The 24,252-nt window shown below is 44.1% G+C and overlaps 1 protein-coding gene and 1 long non-coding RNA gene across 3 annotated transcripts in view; one reads left to right on the forward strand and one right to left on the reverse strand.

The window, feature by feature from the left end:
* CAPN7 (calpain 7) overlaps positions 1–24,252 on the forward strand; it is a 42,088-nt gene that overhangs the window by 13,545 nt on the left and 4,291 nt on the right. Inside the window, exons 7-17 of the mRNA XM_083404837.1 lie at positions 450–576; positions 2,106–2,191; positions 4,472–4,565; positions 5,826–5,972; positions 6,705–6,811; positions 10,024–10,144; positions 10,403–10,547; positions 15,748–15,847; positions 17,511–17,646; positions 19,773–19,848; positions 21,528–21,673. Coding sequence (XP_083260963.1) covers positions 450–576; positions 2,106–2,191; positions 4,472–4,565; positions 5,826–5,972; positions 6,705–6,811; positions 10,024–10,144; positions 10,403–10,547; positions 15,748–15,847; positions 17,511–17,646; positions 19,773–19,848; positions 21,528–21,673 — 1,285 coding nt within the window. The remainder of the gene's footprint in view (positions 1–449; positions 577–2,105; positions 2,192–4,471; positions 4,566–5,825; positions 5,973–6,704; positions 6,812–10,023; positions 10,145–10,402; positions 10,548–15,747; positions 15,848–17,510; positions 17,647–19,772; positions 19,849–21,527; positions 21,674–24,252) is intronic.
* Positions 10,273–14,523, reverse strand: LOC310660511. 2 transcript variants are annotated; one of them, XR_014503460.1, is made up of 3 exons: positions 13,802–14,523; positions 10,741–10,857; positions 10,273–10,446 (listed from the first exon to the last, which is right to left on the reverse strand). It is a non-coding gene; the product is annotated as an uncharacterized lncRNA (long non-coding RNA). The 2 variants fall into 2 exon arrangements; XR_014503459.1 differs by lacking the exon at positions 10,741–10,857 and having other exon boundaries at positions 14,048–14,523.

Genomic DNA, 24,252 nt, shown 5'->3' on the forward strand with positions numbered 1-24,252 from the left:
ACCACTATGACGGGAAGGTAAACAGTGTTCAGTTGCGCCAGAAGCAGTTAGGTCCTGCTGGCCCCATGACCTGGAAAGTTGTCTGTGGACAAACGCCTGCTCCCTTTGCCTGAAAGCGAGGTTAACGCCACAACCCCGTAGTCACCTTAACAGTCCAGGAGTCCTTTACCTTTCACCTTAATTCGGTGTAGGAGCCCAAGCAAGGCTGATCATGAACTGGAGGCTGGAATTCCAGGTTTGGAGAGCTAAGAGCCCAAAGGGAACAAGAACAATTAGGAGGGAGGCTTAGGTGGTCTTTTGAATCTTCATAGGTGGGCAGAAAACCTTTTGGGTATTGCTTCCTGATTTGCCCTGATAAAAATGATGTGTGATAAAGTGGTTTTAACAGCCCATGGATTTCATACTTAGCAGTGACTTTTGGTTTGGGGTGGGGATTGCTTTGATTGCAGAGATAGATGTGGCAAGCTGCCCTTGTCTCCCAAGCAGAAGGCAATGTTTTCCCGCTGGGTGCGGCCTGATGAGATATCAAACAGCCCCACCATGATCTACACAGTTTCGAGCTTCAGCATAAAACAGGTAAGGAGGATCGTTCTGATCTGACACAGTTGGCTATCCTCAAATAAGAGAAACAAAGCAAGAAGGCAGAAATTTACACTTTCACAGTCTGAAAAGAGAGCTTTCGCTTTTGATGTTCTTTCATACACTGTTCCCTTCCTGTGAGCAATGTTCAGAACCCCCACACTACCAGAAAGTATTAATTACGTGTCAGAGCCCTAATTCAGGAATCGGAAGGGCCATTTCATTTGCAGGCTGTAAGTGCTCCTGCCAACCTTGCAGTTCGAAAGCACGTCAAAGTGCAAGTAGATAAATAGGTACCACTCCAGCGGGAAGGTAAACGGCATTTCCGTGTGCTGCTCTGGTTCGCCAGAAGCGGCTTAGTCATGCTGGCCACATGACCCGGAAGCTGTACGCCAGCTCCCTCGGCCAGTAAAGCGAGATGAGCGCCGCAACCCCAGAGTCGGCCATGACTGGACCTAATGGTCAGGGGTCCCTTTACCTTTACCATTAACATGGGTAGTATTGACCTCCAACTCCCATTAGTCCTGAGCAGCTTAGCCAGTGATCAGCCAGGGTGGGAGTTTGAGTTCAGTCACATTTGGAGGGCCGCAGGTTCCCTAGCCGTGCTCTGCTGCAGTTGGAGAAGGTGTCTTTAGAGGAATGCTTTAGAGGAAAACAGAATCAGTGGCTCTTTCTCATCTGTCAAAGTAAATGGAGAATATTTTCTTCAATGCCTTTGGATCTGACGAAGAATCCAGAGGTTTGGGTGCTTTGAAGTTAGAACTGGTATATCAGAGATGGGAGCTATGTGGCCTTGCAGATATTTCTGGGCTTCCAATTCCCATCATCCCTGGCAATATGGAGGGCCTCTGGCTCCTCATCCCTGTGTGGTTACCTGACTTTTGAGGAAACTGGTGTTTACAGTTTCAAGCATATTTATTTGCCTTGAATTGGCTCAGTTCTTCCCCCAGATTTCCGATCAGTTGAGAGATCTAATTTATTGTTGGGTTCCTTCCCAATCCTCTTTACATTGGCCTGCTTGTCAGTGGCACTTTATTTTTTATATATTTTATTTATGATTTTCAGTTTTATGCATTTCAGTAATTTTACAATCATGTTAACATTTCAAAACTTCCTTCCCCCTCTTTCTATGGTTCCTTAAATTTATTTTTAATATTTTCTGCATATCCGAATTAACTTAATTTGCTCATTTATTCATCTACTTTCAATATATACTCTTATGAAACTGCAGGTTACAGTGATCCTGCCAATGTTTTTATCTGTTTGCAACTTATAAGTAAATATTCAATAAACCACTTCCATTCTTTTATGAAAAGTTTGTTATCTTGATTTCTTATTTTTCTGGTAAGTTTCGCCATTTCTGCATATTCCATAAGTTTTTGTATCCATTCTTCTTTTGCTGGGACTTCTTCTTTCCATTTTTGGGCAAGTGACATTCTTGCCATTGTAGTCGCATACATAAATAAATTTCTATACAGTTTGGGTAGTTCTGGCACTCCTTGACCCATGACTCTTTCTGTCCTCAGACAATCGTGTCAGATTGTTCCTTCGTAGCTTCTCTTGCTATCAGTGCGGCATACGAAAGACGATACAACAAGAAACTGATTACCAGGTATGCTCTGTTCTGGCAGATGATCTGCAAAGTTTTTGTTTTCAATGTTTTTTAATATAAAAAATGTGCTGGAAAGAACTTGGCGGCTTCACTATGTGCTTTATGGCCATTAAAAAAAATGTATTTAGTTTTTCAAATTATAATTTTACAATCACATATCCAACATACAACATAAAAACAAGATTCTAAAGAATCTCTTGGACTTCCCTCCTCCCTCCTTGTGAGTCCTATTATTAATCATTTCCTCCTGCATCTGTTATAATAATCCAAATCTTTTACATCTCCGTTATATCCAAAATTCACCACTAAACTACAAGTGTTACTCCAACCCTACTAACGATTTTAACTGTTTGCAATGGTTTTTAAGGTAAATTATAAATTTCCCCCGTTCCTTATTAAAAAATTTGGTCGTCCTGATTTCTGATTCTTCCGGTCATTTTGGCCATTTTAACGTGCTCCGGAAACCTGCAGCCAGAGTCCTGACCGGTAACTTCAAATTGGTCGATGAAACTCAACACCACCTTTTTGGCTCATGATACCCAGGCCAGATCTAGACACATAAAAGAAGCGTTTTGGTTAAGCGCGTTGTAAACTTTCTATGAGAAATCAGGTTGGCAAAAACGGAACTCCACAGTGCCATCTGGTGTCTCAGAGTTATAAAGCACAAACAATGCGTATAAAGCGCTTTTTCTTTGCCAGTATGGCTGAGTCCCCAGTCTCCCAAGCACTCCTGTCTGCTTTCTCATTATCTGCCTCCCTCCCTCTTCTAGGCCTTTATAGTGTGTTTGAATCAAGATGGCTTGTTTCAAGATGGTTGCTGCATCTTCCACCCCTGTTGTGTTAAGATATCTCCCACTTTCAGTCCATGTATTTATAACCACTCTGAAATCATAAATCCTCGGTTGTGAGAGGCATGGGGAATGCATTCAGGGAGGGACCATAGCTCAGCTGTGGGATGCGGGTGGTGCTGTGGTCTAAACCACTGAGCCTCTTGGGCTTGCCGATCAGAAAGTCGGTGGTTCGAATCCCAATGACAGAATGAGCTCCCATCGCTCTGTCCTAGCTCCTGCCAACCTAGCAGTTTGAAAGCACGCCAGTGCAAGTAGATAAATAGGTACCACTGTGGTGAGAAGGTAAACAGCGTTTCTGTGCGATTTGGCTTACGTCAGTGTTGTTTGTAGCCTTCTCACCACCTCAAGGGGGACGATCCTGCCCATGGAGTGGGGTCCTGACCATCTGCTCCAAAGTCTGGCTGGGATGGCGCTGCTGATGTCATAATACTCTTGTGATGTAGTTTAGTCTGCTACCAGGCAGGATGACAACAAAGGCAAGGTTGCCACTAGTAACAGGAGCCCAGTGCTTTGTGTCTATCCCTCCCAATATCTAGGGAAATCAGTGCATGACTATCTCATTCACCAGTTCTCCATTCACTCCACCCAAAGCTTTGCCATGACAAGGAAGGTGCTGGCTGCATGATTCACTGGGGAGCAGGAAGCCCAGTTGTGTCAGTATGATAGGAATGACTGGGCTGTTCATGACATGATCTAAATAAGTTGCACCACTGCATGGCACAAGTGGTGAGGTTATAATAGTTATAAGCTCTGTACTATTTATTTAATTTTATTTATTTATTTATCCCTACAACCGAGTGAGCTCCCGTTGCTCTGTCCCAGCTCCTGCCAACCTAGCAGTTCGAAAGCACGCCAGCACATGTAGATAAATAGGTACCACTGCAGCAGGAAGGTAAATGGCATTTCTGTACGCTCAGGTTTCCGTCACAGTGTCCCGTTGCTCCAGAAACGGTTTAGTCCTGCTGGCCACATGACCCGGAAAGCTGTCTGCAGACAAACGCCGGCTCCCTTGGTCTGAAAGCAAGATGAGCGCCGCAACCCCAGAGTCGTCCGGGACTGGACTTAACCGTCAGGGGTCCCTTTAACTTTTACCTATAGCTTAGCTGTAGAGCATCTTACATGCAAAAAGTTCCAGGCTCAAACAGCTGGCATCTCTACCCTAATAATTTGTGTTTTCTGCAATTTTATATGCCTAACTCCGTTGTGGTCGCTGGTGTCCTTCACTGTTTGGGACTTTCAGTTCTCTATATAACTGAGAACCTTTCCCTCTCAGGTGTGAGTTTAACACCAAAAAGCACACGATACCACTCTTTCTTAAGCGTTAAGTTGACAACACGGGATTGAAATAGATTTGGCATAGTCCACAACATGCACACAGAATATATTCTAATATTTCCCCTGGTCTCTTTCCTTCCCCCCTTCAACACAGCATTATTTATCCGCAGAATAAAAAAGGAGAGCCGGAATATAATCCGTGTGGAAAATACATGGTTAAGCTGCATATCAATGGGGTACCTCGGAAGGTAAGGTCATGATTGTTTGCTTGCTAGGTTGATGGTTAGAATTTTATGTAATTATACCCTATTAAGTTGTTGACTGAACACATGGGGGTCTCCACAAGGATGAAAATACCACAAAAACAAGACCTTGACCCCCCGGACACACACAATTCACAGCTTTTACAGGGGAACGGCAATATTGGCAGGTGTCTGTTAGCATTTGTATTGCATTTGCATTGTAAATGTATTTTTTAAAAAAATGGTATTGGGGAAAGGAGGTGGCAGGTGGGAGGTGGCCGGTTATTCTGTTAGTTGTTTCTTTGGCCGAGAACGTGCGTGTGTGCTGATTTCAGGCAGACACTGGAGGAGTTTGTGAGGACAAGCAAGCTGTGGATTAATACCTTAGGCACTACTATAAAGGAGTTTTGAAAACAAAAAGGACTAAAGCCTCTCTTGGGCTCAAGGGAGAGAAACACATTGTGTTCATTAATATACAGTATACAGTCGTATCTTGGAAGTTGAACAGAATCCGTTCTGGAAGTCCGTTCAACTTCCAAGAGCCAGTGTAGTGTAGTGGTTAAGAGCGGTAGACTTGTAATCTGGGGAACCGGGTTCGCGTCTCCGCTCCTCCACCTGCAGCTGCTGGGTGACCTTGGGCCAGTCACCCTTCTCTGAAGTCTCTCAGCCCCACTCACCTCACAGAGTGTTTGTTGTGGGGGAGGAAGGGAAAGGAGAATGTTAGCCGCTTTGAGACTCCTTCGGGTAGCAATAAAGCGGGATATCAAATCCAAACTCTTCTTCTTCTTCAAAATGTTTGGAAACAAAGTGCGGCTTCTGATTGGCTGCAGGAAGCTCCTGCAGCCAATCAGAAGCCACAGAAGCTCCGTCGGACATTTGGCTTCCAAAAGAACGTTAAAAAATCAGAACAGTCACTTCCGGGTTTCGATCATTCAGGGGCCAAAACATCCAAGTTCCAGGGTGTTCAGGATCCAAGGTATTATATAAATAATACTTGTTGTTCAACTGTTGCCAACCTGACAAGCAAAGATTTATCTTCAAGTCTTGTGTAAGGTGTCTTTTTTTATCACAAATAGCTAACAGTGGTCCCATGTCCCCCACATCTCATGTTTTAATCAACACATTGTCAGGACGCTTGGCTAGAGCCAATGTATATTCTTTGTTCTCTGAGTCTGACTCTTCTGCGTGACTTAATTCCACATGAAGCTGCCGCAACTGTCTTCTTTGCGCTTTTGGTTTGATCTCTCTCTGTCCTGTTTTGCCCAGGTGATAATCGATGACTTGCTACCGGTAGATCACAGCGGAGAACTTCTCTGCTCTTACTCCAACAACAAAAGCGAACTCTGGGTTTCCTTGATAGAGAAAGCTTACATGAAGGTTATGGGAGGTTACGATTTTCCAGGATCAAATTCTGTGAGTACCGATCTGTTCTTGGCAAGGAGTAAATGTCTCTTCAGGCATATCTTCCCATTATGAAGAGCTCTTCCATTAATCCCAAGTAGAGAATGTAAAATAGACGGATGCCATCATAAACAAAATACGATCTCTGCTTTTTATTCATTGTAACATGTGTGCTTTTTTTCCCAGCACGGCAAATAATCTCTGTAGGAGTAAGTTATATTTGAGTTGGCCTTATTTGGGGAATGTTCTTGGCAAATGCAAGTTAGCACGACTGAAGTCTAGTATGGGGTTTTATGGATGAAATTCTAGGGAGGGGGAGAAATGCATTTGGGTACCACAACTTGGTCTCCAGTTTCTGAGGCTTTGGCCCTTATTGATACCACATTTTCAGTTGCATCTCTGTGATGATGGAGGGAAGAAACCATGATATTGTGGCCAAAGGTAAGGAAGAAAGAGGCTGTGTTAGCCAGTGCAGTTCTGTTTCCTCTGAATCTGAAAATTTCTGATGGCTGCTGCAAAATCCATGGCGTTTTCTGTGAATTAGCCTTCTGTTACCTCCTAAAAAGTTTCACGTAGGCCAGCACCAAAAGGAAATGAAAACTGGATATTTCAGAACTGGAACCATACTTTTTATTAAACTTCTTGCTTTTCAAAAATAGCAATTTCCCCCCACATGGATGGCTTTTTCACAGTCCTGGGTTATACTGCTGTTTTTGTTACCGAGGAAATCTGCTTTTATTTCAGAATATTGATCTCCATGCGTTGACTGGCTGGATACCCGAAAGGATTGCCATGCACTCAGGCAACCAATCTTTTGACAAAGACAGTTCCTTCAGGATGCTTTACCAAAGGTAACTTTTATATATATATATATATATATATATATATATATATATATATATATATATGGCTCCGGTGTTATAAGCGGAATAGTTCCATTGTATTTTTACACTTGCTAGTGCCATGGCTATAGTGAGAGAGACTGATGTAGAAAATGGCACTTTGGTGGTAGTGTGTTTCAGTCCTCTGTTAGAATTTAAAAAGAAATTGGCCAGAAATATTGACAAGCTTTTGGCTGAATTCTGCCTTTCTTTGGACTTAAGGCAGAAGTAGAAATATTTTTCAAAGGGGCATGAAGTAAAAGCTGTGGTATGTTTGGTGTTTGAGCTTTTGCTGTTTCAGATGCTGCAGCTAAATATGGATGACTTCAGGATAGGATTCGAATCTGGTTTAATTAGAAATACTTTTTGTATATAATATTTTTAAATATTTTTTCAGTTACAATAATCCAATAATAGCCTCATTAGAACAATGCCAAATTATAAAACAGTTCCTAATACAAATCATTCAAATTCCAAATTATATAATTTACGTGGCCCCCCCCCCCCCCAGGACTAGAATTGATTATTTTGATGATTTTCTTTGTTTCTGCACTCCAAAATCTGATTGATTTCAATTACATTCCCATCATAGTAGTAATTCATTATACAACAGCTGTTATATTTGTAACTTCTATTCATGTTGACACACTGAGTAGTTTATAAGACTACAAGTGAAGATCTCATACTGTATCATTGTTCTTCCTGTGTGTGACATTTATTCTGTTCATATTGGTTTTCTCCTGTCCATGTATGTCCATCTTTCCCTGGTCGTTTCTGCAATCTGTCATGCCTTGAGTGGAGCCAATATCCCAGTGTTGTTCCAGAAATTTCTCCCTCACTCAGTCCCATGCTCTTTGTTTTTGCAACTTTAACAATACAGTGGTACCTTGCGTTAAGTACTTAATTCGTTCCCGAGGTCCGTTCTTAACCTGAAACTGTTCTTAACCTGAAGCACCACTTTAGCTAATGGGGCCTCCTGCTGCCGCCGCGCCGCCGGAGCACGATTTCTGTTCTCATCCTGAAGCAAAGTTCTTAACCTGAAGCACTATTTCTGGGTTAGCGGAGTCTGTAACCTGAAGCGTATGTAACCTGAGGTACCACTGTAGCTACAAAAGTCACTCTATCCCAGTCAGTAACCTGTTTTCGCCATTTTACCTCCCAGCCTCGGAAGAAGGATTTGTTATCTTGCGAGTGCACTTGGCAAGTTTCCAGATTCTTTTCATTCCTCCATTCAGCCGAAGATAATTAGCACATACCTTCCAGACTCCATACTCGCAAAATGATAATTAGTCCAATTATCGTTAGTCCAAACAGTCCAATTAAATTTCTCCCTCCCTCAGTCCCGTGCTTCTCTGTTTAATTAGAAATAGTAGGAACTAAAGTTTTGTGGTATTATCTCGGGGGTAGTCAAGTGCTGTTGTATGTTGCAGGGTGGATTTGATTTAAATCAAATCGATTTAAATCACGATTTAAATCACTAGTCAGTAAGACTTTATTTAAATCATTTTTTTAAATAGACAGACTCGTTCTTGCATATTTACAAGCAGATGAAGGTTTCATTTTTGGAATAATAAATTTTCAGAATAGTTTTTACAGTTATATCAAAAATTACTGATTTGGTTATACTATTAGAAATACATAGACAGATAATTGTGAAATTATTGTGAGGTTTAATAAGTTAACTGTTTATATTTGGACAAGTTTTCTGCTGTACTTTATTGGAAGGAGAAAAATAAATATTTCCTCAATAACAATTTAAACAATTTATTTAACTAAAACAATAACATTATAGCATCCATGTTTGTTAACTGATGTGCTTAAACAATTTTTTAAAAAAAACCTCAGACGGAGTTTTAGCACACATGAAAAACTTAAAACAAATCCTTATTTCCTGATGAATAGCCTTTGGACAAGAATGTAACTTAAATAGAAAACTATCTTTAGAAAGATTTTTCCTCCAAAAGCTTTTTCTTTTAAAAATCTGGTATTATTATTACTATTTTAAAATCCCATCAGCTCCAACCATGGTGGAAGATAATGGGAGTTGGTTTCCACCAGCTATGGGAAGAGAGGAGGGGAGTTACTTTAGTTCTAGCTACAACTTAAAATGAGGCTGCATTTTAAATTGCATTTTAACCTGTGTTTTAAATTGTTCTTTTTCTTTTTTCTTATTATGTTTTTACTGACATTTTATTGGTGTTAGCCTCCCTGAGCCCGGCTCTGGCCGGGGAGGGCGGGGTATAAATAAAATTTATTTTTATTATTAATAATAATAATAACTCCTGAAATAGTTCTTCGAGATTTCTTATCCGTCTTCTACCCCTGTGCCGCAACCTTTGAGAGGCATCAATTTATGCCATCGCTTCGTTATGGTTTCAAGGATGACATCTGCCTTTCCTTTCTCTTCTTCAAATGGATGTTGTTGTTGTTGTTTAATCGCTTACTCTGTCCGACTCTTTGTGACCCCATGGACCAGAGCACGCCAGGCACTTCTGTCTTCCACTGCCTCCCACAGTTTGGTCAAACTCATGCTGGTAGCTTTGAGAAAACCATCCAACCATCTCGTCCTCTGTCGTCCCCTTCTCCTTGTGCCCTCCATCTTTCCCAACATCAGGGTCTTTTCCAGGGAGTCTTCTCTTCTCATAAGGTGGCCAAAGTATTGGAGCCTCAGCTTCATGACCTGTCCTTCCAGTGAGCACTCAGGGCTGATTTCCTTCAGAATCATAGAATCATAGACTTGGGATAGGTTTGATCTTCTTGCAGTCCATGGGACTCTCAAGAGTCTCCTCCAACACCATAATTCAAAAGCATCAATTCTTCGGCGATCAGCCGCCTTTATGGTCCAGCTCTCACTTCCATACATCACTACTGGGAAAACCATAGCTTTAACTATACGGACCTTTGTTGGTAAGGTGATGTCTCTGCTTTTTAAGATGCTGTCTAGGTTTGTCATCACTTTTCTCCCAAGAAGCAGGCGTCTTTTAATTTCGCGGCTGCTGTCACCATCTGCAGTGATCATGGAGCCCAAGAAAGTAAAATCTCTCACTGCCTCCATTTCTTCCCCTTCTATTTGCCTATCTATTTCAAATGGATAAGGATAGACTAATAAGAAGCATCAGTGGTTCTGTTACTTCATCTGTAAGCAAACTCTGAAAGTCAACTTTCTTCTTCTTTGTGGCCAGATTTCGCAAAGGGGACGTGCTCATTACAACGGCGACGGGAGTGATGACTGAGGAGGAAGGAGAAAGGTGGGGTTTAGTACCAACCCATGCCTACGCTGTTTTGGATATCAGAGAATACAAGGTACCCGTGGGAATAAATGCATCAGCGCTTTTGGCAATACCTTCTTTAAATTGGCAGGTTTTTATATTTTAAAAATCTTGCGTCCTCTTTTGCTGCTTGAAAGCTGAAGAATAGGAAACCATGGAACATCTTTTCCAAATCAGCTTTATCCGGATTGTTTTAAGACTTTCAGCTCATTTGATTTCCTGTATTCATTGGGGGTGTGGGGTGGTACAACCTAATGAAAAATGCCAGATATTCCTTATTTCCTTCGTTTAGGGGCTTCGATTCCTCCAGCTGAAAAATCCCTGGAGCCACCTCCGCTGGAAGGGAAGATATAGTGAAAATGATATGAAGAACTGGACCCCGGAACTTCAGAAATACTTGAATTTCGATCCCAGAACGGCCCAGAAAATAGACAACGGTAAAGGAGCAAAACACTTGGAGGTTTGAGCAAGCAAGATTTTAAATGGCTCTTTTGCCCCAGAATCTCCCTAGTGGAACAGGACTGGAGCTTGGGGGAGTAGGGTTGGGGGAGTAGGAGTGGCTTGATTTTCAGAAGGATCAGGTCCAAGGTCAATGACCTTGGCAGGATCTTTTAGCTTTTACAGTCATACCTTGGAAGTCAAACGCCTTGCCAGTTTAGACTCCCAAAGGTTGCAAATCCGGAAGTGAGTGTTTCGGTTTGCGAACTATTTTTGGAAGCTGAACGTCCGACGGGGCTTCTGCAGCTTCTGATTTTTGAAAAAAAGATTAGAAGATTCTTGTATTCTCTGCCATGGTCTCCCCGCCATTGCTTGTCTGGCCAGCTTCACTCTGGCTCCCCTCACTAGGGTTAGACGATATATCATCCCAAACTGGTTTGAAGTCCACATTGTGATACTGGTTTCATCATTTTTGACCTGGCAATATATTGCAAATCACGATATCTATGTGTGTGTGCTATGCAAAAATCGCAAAGGGGGGGGGTGGGCTGTGAAGCCAGCAGATGTCTCTACATCAGGCATAGGCAAACTCGGCCCTCCAGATGTTTTGAGACTACAGTTCCCATCATGCCTGACCACTGATCCTGTTAGCTAGTGATGATGGGAGTTGTAGTCCCAAAACATCTAGAGGGCCGAGTTTGCCTATGCCTATTCTACATTATTTCATCCTTATTTCAGACATCATGATATATAAGTACATTGTGATGTTTAACTGGTGATATATCACAGTGTTGAATACCAGGTATCACCCAGCCTTACTCCCCCACCCCACCAATAATAATAATAATAATAATAATAATAATAATAATAATAATAATAAAATTTATTTGTACCCCGCCCATCTGGCTGGGTTTCCCCAGCCACTTTGGGCGGCTTCCAACAAAGATAAAAATACACTAAAATGTCACATATTAAAAACTTCCCTGAACAGGGCTGCCTTCAGATGTCTTCTGAATGTCAGGTGGTAGTTTATCGCTTTGACATCTGATGGGAGGGCGTTCCACAGGGCGGGCGCCACTACCGAGAAGGCCCTCTGCCTGGTTCCCTGTAACTTGGCTTCTCGCAGTGAGGGAACCGCCAGAAGGCCCTCGGAGCTGGACCTCAGTGTCCGGGCAGAACGATGGGGGTGGAGACGTTCCTTCAGATATACTGGACCGAGGCCGTTTAGGGCTTTAAAGGTCAGCACCAACACTTTGAATTGTGCTCAGAAATGTGCTGGGAGCCAATGTAGGTCTTTCAAGACCGGTGTTATATGGTCTCGGCGGCCTCTCCCAGTCACCAGTCTAGCTGCCGCATTCTGGATTAGTTGTAGTTTCTGGGTCACCTTCAAAGGTAGCCCCACATAGAGCGCATTGCAGTAGTCCAAGCAGGCGATAACTAGAGCATGCACCACTCTGGCGAGACAGTCTGCAGGCAGATAGGGTCTCAGCCTACGTACCAGATGGAGCTGGTAAACAGCTGCCCTGGATACAGATTTGAACTGTGCCTCCATGGACAGCTGTGAGTCCAAAATGACTCCCAGGCTGCGCACCTGGTCCTTCAGGGGCACAGTTACCCCATTCAGGACCAGGGAATCCTCCACACCTGTCCGCCTCCTGTCCCCCAAAAACAGTACTTCTGTCTTGTCAGGATTCAACCTCAATCTGTTAGCCGCCATCCATCCAGGTGGCCCTAGCAGTCCCTGAAACAACATCATTATTATTATTATTATTATTATTACTACTACTACTATTACTACTATTACTACTATTATTATTATTAGCTCCAGACAGTCATTTTGCTTTCTCAGAATGCTTCTGGAGGTAAGTGGGACCCAGAGACATTTTGGAGAATTAACAGTGGCTAATGTTTGGATCTTCACCTTATTACTGCGGCAGCACTGCTCTTGTGGGAATTGCCAGCCATATTGCCCCTGTCATTTCGCGGGGCTCAGGGCCTGTGAGCCCACCGACCTGTGCCCTGTGATCCGGCCCTAGCAGTGTCCCTATGTAGTCAAAACAGCACCACATACACACACACATACAGTGGTACCTCTGGTTACGTACTTAATTCGTTCTGGAGGTCCGTTCTTAACCTGAAACTGTTCTTAACCTGAAGCACCACTTTAGCTAATGGGGCCTCCCGCTGCCGCAGCGCAATTTCTGTTCTCATTCTGAAGCAAAGTTCTGAACCTGAGGTACTATTTCTGGGCTAGCGGAGTCTGTAACCTGAAGCGTATGTAACCCGAGGTACTACTGTACTCACGAGGAAGGTATTAGTAGGCTGGTGGGAAACCCAAGATTTGCAGAAGTACAGAAATAGATGGAGGAGCTCTAAAGGGGGGAACCCAGAAATAGTCCCATGAGGGCTGTGTTCAGTAGGCACAGAATGCTGAATTTCTGTATGACAGGACGGAACGGCTCACAGTTTTGAAGAATATTCTTCCGCTATGAATGGTCCATGTCGCCATTAAGAAAAAGAATTTTCGCCTGCTGTTATAATTGTTCTCTATGTGAAATGGATGTTTTGTATTTCTGAAAAAATAGCATGGTTGTGACCAAGTTGCAACAATTAAGGCTGCACAGAAAAAAGCATTTTGGTTCCCGAAATTCATTCTGATTGTGCAGATAAAATGTAACTGATCAAATTCTACAGGATGTGGTAATAGTGGGTGAAAACACTCCAGCTCCCAGGCAGGCACCTCCAGATGGTGAAGATGTCTGGCCCCATCCTGGCTCCCAGGCATCTTCACTTGGTTGCAAGTGGCCAATAGTCAAGTGCAAAATGCGCCTGGCGCCTGGCTAATTTCGAACACTGCTATAGGCACATACAGTGGTACCTCAGGTTAAGTATTTAATTCATTCCGGAGGTCTGTTCTTAACCTGAAACTGTTCTTAACCTGAAGCACCACTTTAGCTAATGGGGCCTCCTGCTGCTGCGCCGCCGGAGCCTGCTTTCTGTTCTCATCCTGAAGCAAAGTTCTTAACCTGCAGCACTATTTCTGGGTTAGCAGAGTGTGTAACCTGAAGTGTATGTAACCTGAAGCGTATGTAACCTGAGATACCACTGTATTAGATTTTGATTATTGCTGCCAGTGCTTTTTTTCTTTAAAAACGTTAAAGGGTACTCTCATTTTGACTGCAGAAAAGCACCATTTTATAGTTCAAATTGGGGAAAATAAATACAGTAAATGGACAAAAGTACAAAGATTCACCAAATGTTTAGGCGTATGCGTCCCCCCAGAAAAAAAGCACTGATTGCTGCTCTCATCCCCGTCTGCAACAACCCTAGTTACTCAGTTCAGAGCTAACACTGATCAGACGTTAACTGTTGGCTTTCCTCTCTCTCTCTGGGATTTAAATGCCGATTTAAGGAGGGAGCCGGTGGCGACATATCAAGGTTAGCTCACTGCGTTGCTGCCTATTAATGGCACACCGGCTAACGGGGTTTATTCTCACACATGCTGGGTGTGTTGAGGGGCCTTTAAGAAGCACTACCACCCAGGCAGAGCCTTTTGCTCTTGGACTGAGCTGCGGCGACTGAAACACACAAAGCAGCTCCAGCAGCTGCTCCTCCAGCGTCCAGGCTTGCCCTTGACTGAGTTGCCAAGGTCGGCGCTTCTTGCACACACGCTGCTTCTGCCACCCTGAAGCCATCTAGCTGTTTCCTAGCACCCGGAGCCACCATCATTCTGGTGCAGCTTGTGACTTCACAATCGGCTGTGTGCACATCTGCAGCTTGGCTGCAAAGGGAGAGAGGTCTGCTGTGGGCTTTTCTGGAAGCTCAGGGTTAGGATGAGCAAAGAAAGAGGAAGATAATAAACCACAAGATTATTACCAAGTGGAGAGAGAGAGAGAGAGAGAGAGAGAGGAAGGAAGCAAGCAGCAGCAGCAACAACAACAAAAGCCTGGCTTTGCTTGCTCCCATTTTCTGATCAGAGGTTTGATATGTAGCATTTGCTTGGGTCCTTTTAGACTCTGGACTTGGTGGTCTTTCAGCCTGTGGTGTTTGGTGGTCAGCGGTTCTGCTGAGTAGGTCCCTCGATCTCTGCCTCCAAGTCCTGCCCTGATGGTGAGGCTGCCGCTTCTCAGTGCAAGGAGCTAAGCAGAGACTGTTCTGCTTATTGCAGGGTGCGGGGAGAGGATGATTAAAGGGACAGAGACCGAGGTCAGCCCAGTTCAACAGCTGGCAATCAATCCTATTCAGTAACCACATAACACCGGTCCTGAAAGACCTACATTGGCTCCCAGTACGTTTCCGAGCACAATTCAAAGTGTTGGTTCTGAACTGTAAAGCCCCAAACGGACTCAGCCCAGTATAACTGAAGGAACATCTCCACTCTCATCGTTCTGCCCAGACACTGAGCTCCAGCACTAAGGGCCTTTTGGCAGTTCCCTCACTGTGAGTTGTGAGGTTACAGGGAACCAGGGAGAGGGCCTTCTCAGTAGTGGCGCCTGTCCTGTGGAACACCCTCCCATCAGATGTCAAAGACATAAACAACTATTTGACTTTTAGAAGACATCTGAAGGCAGCCCTCTTTGAGGAAGTTTTTAATCTTTGATATTTTATGACTTTTATTATTGTTAATAACAATATTATATGGGGGCCACACAGAGTGGCTGAGGAAACCCAGACAGGTGGGCGGGGTATTAATAATAAATAATAATAAAAATAATAATTTCCTACAGTCATACCTTGGTTTTCAAACAGCTTAGTTCTCGAACGTTTTGTCTCCCTAACGCCGCAAACCTGGAAATGAGTGTTCTGGCTTGCGAACTATTTTTGGAAGCCGAACGTCTGACAGGCCTTTTGTGGCTTCCAGTTGGCTGCAGGAGGTTCCGAGGTCAGCCCAGTTCCACAGCTGGCAATCAATCCTATTCAGTAACCACATAACACCGGTCCCAAAAGACCTGCACTGGCTCCCAGTACATTTCTGAGCACAATTCGAAGTGTTGGTGCTGACCATTAAAGCCCCAAGCAGCCAATCAGAAGCCGCATTTTGGTTTCCGAATGTTTTGGAAGTCGAACGGACTTCCAGAACGGATTCCGTTCGACTTCCAAGTTACGACTGTATTTTCATTGACTCCTATCATTATGTTAAATGGCTTTTTGAGGAAAATACAGCATGTTTTTTGACCTAGATCTTTTCCTTTCTTTTAGGGATTTTCTGGATTGCCTGGGAAGATCTGTGCAAGTATTACGATGTTATATACTTGAGCTGGAACCCGAGTCTTTTTAAAGAATCAACATGCATTCACAGGTTTGTCCAACGGAAAAGGTTGCAAGTTGCAAGTTTACTTCTATACAGCTGTCCTGGAAAAATCCCAGCCCCCAACTTCCCTTGTGAGGGAACGGTACGATATTTGAGGCTTTCTAATTTAGAAAAACAGTAAGGGGGACGTGGTGAAGATGCATAAAATTATGCCCTGGTATGGACGCGGGTGGCGCTGTGGTCTAAACCACTGAGCCTCTTGGGCTTGCCGATCAGAAGGTCGGCGGTTCGAATCCCCATGACGGGGTGAGCTCCCGTTGCTTGGTCCCTGCTCCTGCTAATGTAGCAGTTCGAAAGCATGTCAAAGTGCAAGTAGATAAATAGGTACCACTCCGGTGGGAAGGTAAACGGCGTTTCCATGCGCAGCTCTGGTTCGCCAGAAGCAGCTTAGTCATGCTGGGCACATGACCTGGAAGCTGTACGCCAGCTCCCTCGGCGAATAAAGCGAGATGAGCGCCGCACCCCCAGAGTCGGTCACAACTGGACCTAATGGTCAGTCCATTTTACTGTTACCTTTATGGAAAAAGTATACAGGAGAAAAACTACTTCATGAAAGTAGAATCCAGGGCCATCTAAGAAAGCTGCAAGATCGGAGAATCCAGAAGAAAGCATTTTTTATTATGTAGGTACAACTTGGGCATTGTAGCTTGGGAGCATTCAGCATGCAGAATTTGAATATTCTCACACGCCACGCGGCATTTCCTCTTGAGCATTCGTAAGTTTCAGGCTTGCATTTCAACAGCTGTTTGCTTTGTTCCTTGGAAGGATTACACCAAATAATATTTTGTACTTCCTGTTGAGATCACTGCTAGCATAAAAGGAGTGATAGCCAAAATATGTCCTCTTAAAGGGTAGTCAAGTTTTGTATGAATGAATTGCAATTCCTATAAACGAAACAGTGACATGTTTGAGAGAGGGAGTTTGTGTTTATCTCTCATGTTTGGGGTTTGTTTTTTGCTGCTTGATGCTCAAGTTATCTCATATATATGTATATGTATGTGTATGTGTGTGTATATATATATATATATGTGTGTGTGTGTGTGTGTGTGTATATATATATACACACACACACTGTTTTACAATTCATATATATATATATATATATATATATATATATATATAAATTTTCTCTTTTATAGTTTAGAATATTCATTTGGACAACCTTAAAATATCAATGACTTCCCTTCTTCACTTTCCATGGTTAATTTTGCATAACATAAATCCCTGCATTATTACTTCCATCAAAACTTATTTACACTGTTGAATTTATCTTAATGCTGCCAACATTTTCAAGTGTGCACAATTTCCCCTCATACATTCAGTAAACGTTTTCCAGTCTTCTCTGAACATATGTTCTTCTTCTTCTCTTATTCTGTATGTTAAATCTGCAAGCTAAGCATATTCCATCAATTTAAGTTGCCATTTGTCTTTGGTTGGGACCTCGCTCATTTTCCATTTTTAGGCTAACAAAACACAGGCCACAGTAATGGCATACATCAATAACCTTTTTTGACACCTGGGAATTTCCATCTGAATTATCCCCAAGAAAAAGGACTCTGGTTTTTTTGGGGGGGAAAGGTGCTTTTAAAATTTTTTTTTCCAATTCATCATAAATTATTTCTAATAAAATATTTTCTTTTTCTATTTTTAGTACCTGGGATGCAAAACAGGGCCCTGTGAAAGATGCATACAGCCTAGCTAACAACCCACAGTACAAACTGGAGGTTCAGTGCCCACAAGGTGGGGCTGCAGTTTGGATCCTGCTCAGCAGACACATTACGGACAAGGTACCCTTGGCATGGGGATGCGGGTGGCGCTGTGGTCTAAACCACAGAGCCTAGAGCTTGCTGATCAGAAGGTCGGTGGTTCGAATCCCCGCGACGGGGTGAGCTCCCGTTGCTCGGTCCCTGCTCCTGCCAACCTAGCAGTTCGAAAGCATACCAGTGCAAGTAGATGAATAGGGACCGCTCCGGCGGAAAGGTAATTGGCGTTTCCATGTGCTGCTCTGGTTCGGCAGAAGTGGCTTAGTCATGCTGGCCACATGACTCGGAAGCTGTACGCCGGCTCCCTCGGCTAATAAAGTGAGATGAGTGCCGCAACCCCAGAGTCGGTCACTACTGGACCTAATGGTCAGGGGTCCCTTTACCTTTACCCTTGGCGTGAATGTTTGAACCCTGGTATGAATGAGGGAGCGGGCCCTGAAATGCCGACGCTTCCCTCGGTATTTGAGCTAGCAAGAAGAGGATAAAAGCCACCCGTTATTTCAAAAAAAATGCAAACCCACACAAGTGTGATTCCCTTATTGGGCCAAGCAGAATGTTACGAAACAGCGTACGAGTTTTCGGGTCTCCCAGAATTCTTTCATCACAGCAGATGTCAAAAACACAAGGCGGGGGAAATTGGAAATCTGCTTTCTGTTTTGTAACATTTTGACTGGCCCTATTCCTAATGTGAATTTGGATTTGTTGTGGTCGGCCGACACGGATACCTTTCTAACTTTCGTCAAGCATATTTCATAGAACCTTTCTCGCAAGCCACTTAGAGGTTTTAGTACAATTACCACATTTTTCCGTGTATAAGATCAGGTTTTTTTCCTTAAAAATAATGTCAAAAATTAGGGGGCGTCTTATACACAAATACATCTCTCCCCCCTCCATTTTCTTAAATCTGTGTCCCCAAAAATAGGGTGCATCTTATAGACGAAAAAATATACGGTAGGCGTAGCTTGGTGTCTGCACGCCTTGGTACATGTACATTTTGGCTCCTGAACGCCAAAAACCCAGAAGTAGTTGTTCCGGTTTGCGAACGTTTTCTGGAAGCCGAACATCCGACATGGCTTCCGCTTGAGTGTAGGAAGCTCCTGCAGCCAATTGGAAGCCACGCCTTGGTTTTCAAACCGTTTTGGGAGTCAAATGGACTCCCAGAACGGATTAAGTTCAAGAACCAAGGTACCACTGTATAGATTTTGTAAGAGATAGGCCACGTTTGCGTTAACTAGAGCAGTGTGCTCAGCACCTGATCTCGCAGCCAAACTGCTGGCACATGTACAGATGCATCTGTACCTCCAAAACTGCGTGCTAGAGTGCATTGTTAGTGTGCCAAAGTTTTTGCAGTGGGAAATGCAACTAAAGGGCTCCTGTAGATCAAGACCACCCCCAGAAACATTATGCATACATCACAGAAGGGGTGTAACCTAAGACCACCCCTCAGATACATCCCACCTACATCACAGAAATTTAAATGTTGTTTTTCTCCTGTCACAGTTTATCTCCTGTCTGGCAAGTTACTTGATTGGATTTCCTGGGGAGCCTGGCCATTCATTTGTAGTGGTAAAACACTTATTTCCTGGGCCAGGTCACAGGCTCACACCTTATTCAAACAGACATATCCTTCAGACAGGATTTGTGAGGAAAGAGACAATGGGGAAGCTTTTCCAGTTTAACCTTGCAGAGAAAGGATTTGGTCAGTTTAGGAATCAAAATGGTTCCAGGTTGGTCTTCCTGTGTTGATCTATGTATGTGCAGTTATGAACATTACCATATATCTAAGACCATAAAATTCCTATCACAGGAGGCAGTTGGTTGCTTGGTTTTATTCTCATTCTCATTGTGTGTTTTGTGTTTTTATGCTGTGAACCGGTCTGAGATCTGCCAGGTAAAGGGCGGTATAGAAATGTAATAAACAGAAACAGAATGTAGGTGGGTGGGTGACTAAGGCTAACCAACAAAAATAACAGATGAATAATAAGAATAATACATGAATGATGACATAGTGATCGATGGGGGGGTTATTATTGGGTTATTTTATTTTAATTTTATATATTGTGATCTTCTTTGTGAACCGCCCCGAGACCTCCGGGTATAGGGCGGTATATAAATTCAATTACTAATAATTTTGGTCTTTGCTTTCGCAGGACGACTTTGCTCACAACCGGGAGTTCATCACAATGGTGGTATACAAAACAGATGGGAAAAAGGTTTACTATCCTGGTAGGTGTGTTAATAACCCTCCTCTTCTAGCTCCACCCTACAACCTATGGATACAAAGCTTCCAAAATAATATTAAAAGATTTCCTTTGTCAAGGGGGACATATGATTGAGAAGCTCGTTGCCAAAGCAGGGTGGATGTAACCCTTTCTCTGACATTTATTGACTGAGTTCTGTGGGTGTCTCATTTGACAGCCTGAGAAGGGTCCAGCGACTCTGCAACTGGCCACTAAATTAGGTCTTGTTGATGTCCAGCTGTGCCTCTTCTTGTTTCTGACATCTGTTACTTTGCCAGCAGAAATGCTAAATTCTACATAAAGAATCTCCATCTTCTCCAAGGATGGGGAACCTGAGGCCCTCCAGATGGGAGGGCTGCGGGTGGCACTGCGGGTTAAACCACAGAGCTTAGGACTTGCCGATCAGAAGGTCGGCGGTTCGAATCCCCGCAACGGGGTGAGCTCTCGTTGCTCGGTCCTTGCTCCTGCCCACCTAGCAGTTCGAAAGCACGTCAAAGTGCAAGTAGATAAATAGGTACCACTCCGGCGGGAAGGTAAACGGCGTTTCTGTGTGCTGCTCTGGTTCGCCAGAAGCGGCTTAGTCATGCTGGCCACATGACCCGGAAGCTGTACGCCCGCTCCCTCGGCCAATAAAGCGAGATGAGCGCCGCAACCCCAGAGTCGGTCATGACTGGACCTAATGGTCAGGGGGCCATTTACCTTTACCTTTACCTAAAGAATCTCCATCTTCTCCAAGGATGGGGAACCTGAGGTCCTCCAGATCTTTTTTTTTTTACTACATCTTATGACCGAAGATGATGGGAGTCCATTCAGCCTGGACACTGAGGTCCAGCTCTGAGGGCCTTCTGACGGTTCCCTCCCTTGCAAGAAGTGAGGTTGCAGGGAACCAGCAGAGGGCCTTCTCAGTGGTGGCACCCACCCTGTGGAACACCCTCCCATCAGATGTCAAGGAAATAAACAACTATCTAACTTTTAGAAGACATCTGAAGGCAGCCCTGTTTAGGGAATTTTTAGATGTTTTATGTTTTACCATGTTTTTTATTATTCTGTTGGGAGCTGCCAAGCGTGACTGGGGAAACCCAGCCGGATGGGCGGGGTATAAATAAATATATATTTTAAAAAATATCTAGAGAGCCAAAAAATTCCTATCCCTTTCAAAAATGCATATATCAAACCTAAATCTATAAATCTCTTTCTTTCTTTTTTTGTGGGTGGCTTATAGAATTCTTTTTTTATTATTATAATAATGTATTCTTTTTCCATATTGAAAGTTACATTTGTTACTCAACAGTTATATTCCAATTCAACAAAACTTGTGACTTCCCGCTTACCCAATATCAATGTTTGTAGCCCCAATTACAATTGCATTTTAAGGTTCCATCTTACCAAATGTCATCCTCTCCAACATGTTTCTTAATCTATTTCTCACACTTCAAACCATGCTGTGGTCTCCGCATATGGGAAATAACCTTTGAAATAGACTAGAAAGGTCTTCTTTAAAGGATTCTAAATTTGTGTCTCTTATCAGTGCCATCACTTTCGCCGTCTCTGCGTATTCCAAGATTTTCACCAGCCATTTTTCCTTGGAGGGTTTCCTCTCCTTCCATTTCTGTGCGTGGAGAATCCTCGCCGCTGTCGTCACATGCATAAATCTTTCCTTTTCAGCCGACCCTCCTCCGTATATCGACGGGATTCGAATCAACAGCCCCCACTATCTCACCAAGATCAAGCTGACTTCTCCGGGAACCCATACGTTTACTCTGGTGGTTTCTCAGTACGAAAAGCAGAACACGATTCACTACACGCTCAGGGTATGTGTTTATAGGCAGCCTTGCGAAAGAAGTATTTTAAGACGCTGGTCATTCCCACCGTCAGCTCTTTTCAGAGTCGGGCAGGGCAGCGGGAGTCTGCTCCGAGGCAATTCTTTCTACAGGGGAGCAGGCAAGTGGTTATTTTTAGCCCGGCTTATGGGGATTATATGGTAGAGCGGTTTTTGTTTCGTTCAAAATTGCGGGAAACGCGACTACGATGTTAAACAGCTTTAACAAAAAGGCGTCTCGTTCCTTTTAATAATGGGGTCCTTTTAATGATGATCATTGGCGGAGGCACAGAGGAAATCCCATTGCTGTGATGACAGCTGCCAAATACAGTGGTACCTCAGGTTACATACGCTTCAGGTTACAGACTCCGCTAACCCAGAAATAGTGCTTCGGGTTAAGAACTTTGCCTCAGGTTGAGAACAGAAATCGTGCTCCGGCGGCGCGGCAGCAGCAGGAGGCCCCATTAGCTAAAGTGGTGCTTCAGGTTAAGAACAGTTTCAGGTTAAGTACGGACCTCTGGAACGAATTAAGTACTTAACCCGAGGTACCACTGTACAGTCATACCTTGGAAGTTGAATGCCTTGCGGGTCAAATGTTTTGGCTCCCAAAGGCCGCAAACCTGGAAGTGAGTGTTCCGGTTTGCGGACGTTCTTCGGAACCCAAACGTCCTCCGCAGCTTCCGAACGTTTTGGAAGTCAAACAGACTTCCTGAACAGATTCCATTTGACTTCCAAGGTACAACTGTATAGTCACCATGTGATAACTTTTACGTGTACAGTCACCAGCTTTCCTTAGAGCAGATCAGAGTGACCAGGGGTGCCAACTAGGAAAAAAATGGGGGGGGGATTCAGGTATGCCCTGCCCCGCATAATCACTCACATGACACAGCATACACACACCATTTGAATGGCAGCGCCCATCAACTTTTTTGAGGGGAGGGGGGCCAGATCACACAAATCTTTTATGGGGAGAAGGCGAAGAGACCTTTGCCCCTAGGACAGCGGTTCTCAACCTGTGGGTCCCCAGATGTTGTCGGACTACAACTCCCATCATCCCTGACCTCTGGCCTTGCTAGCTAGGGGTGATGGGAGTTGTAGTTCAACAACATCTGGGGACCCACAGGTTGAGAAAGGCTGCCCTAGGAGTTGGTTCCTATGAGCGTGAGCACTGGGCTTCTGCCTAAAGCAAAACCCCAAGTGAATTTGCAGGTTCTCTCTTGGGTGTGACGACAAAAGAATTTTGAGAGAAGCCAAAAATGTCAAACAGGAGAATATTCCGATATATCGCATCCCTAGATTATGTGTAGGGACGCGGGTGGCGCTGTGGGTAAAACCTCAGCGCCTAGGACTTGCCGATCGTATGGTCGGCGGTTCAAATCCCCGCGGCGGGGTGAGCTCCCGTCGTTCGGTCCCAGCTCCTGCCCACCTAGCAGTTCGAAAGCACCCTTAAGTGCAAGTAAATAAATAGGGACCGCTTTATAGCGGGAAGGTAAATGGCGTTTCCGTGTGCGGCTCTGGTGCCGGTTCGCCAGAGCAGCGATGTCACGCTGGCCACGTGACCCGGAAGTGTCTCCGGACAGCGCTGGCTCCCAGCCTCTTAAGTGAGATGAGCGCACAACCCTAGAGTTGGACACGACTGGCCTGTACGGGCAGGGGTACCTTTACCTTTACCGTTACTAAATTATGTGTGATCCTGGGGAAACTTGTGGCACATTGTTGAGGGCCCTTATCCCAGACGCAGTTCCTTCCTGTAACTGGAGATGGCCAAGTCGAGTTGTGATGTGATGACAGTTGATCAAACGTAGCCGATTCTTTTCTGGATATTCTCTCTCTTGAATGTTCTGGGCCAGCCAGTTCAGCTTCTCGGGGAAACAGCAAGTCTTTCTTTTCCCTCCGCCAGTCTACCCTGAAGCAATAACAAGGATGCTTTCTGCTCCTCGCATATTGGACAAGTTGTATAATTACATTTCTCTTACAAGGGCTCACATTAGGGCTGGGCGATATCTGGTTTTCAACAACAACATATATCACCAGCTAAACATCGTGATATATCACGATGTCTGAAATAAGGATGGAGCTATGTAGAGGCATTGGCTGGCTTCACATTGGCTGGTTCCTGCATCTTGATTTTTGCCGGCACCTGCTCTGGTGATTCGCTGCCGCCTGCAAGAGGCGGGGGAGAGCTGAGCCAGGAAAGTTAACAGAATCTGCAGGAATCAAGAGAAGCATTGGCTGGCTTCATGGTTCCTCCCACATTGTGATTTTTGCATAACACACACACCATGATTTGTGATATCTTGGCAGGTCAAAAATTATAAAACTGGTATCACAATATGGGATTCAAACTGGTTTTGGACGATATATCACCCAGCCCTACTTCACACCTTGCAAAAATCTGCATTTACGTGTGTGGGTATTTCTGTAAGAGAAAACAAACCAATTAGGTTCTGCTAAGAACGTAAGGAGACATCGCTGGATCATCCCAATAGCTCATCTTGTTCTCACAGTGACCAACCAGATTCCTGTCGGAAACCGGAACAGGAGCCCAAGAGCATCTTGGCCTTGTGCGTT

Source organism: Podarcis tiliguerta, assembly GCF_965153285.1.
Source record: "Podarcis tiliguerta genome assembly, chromosome: 12".
NCBI classification, from domain to species: Eukaryota; Metazoa; Chordata; class Lepidosauria; order Squamata; family Lacertidae; genus Podarcis; species Podarcis tiliguerta.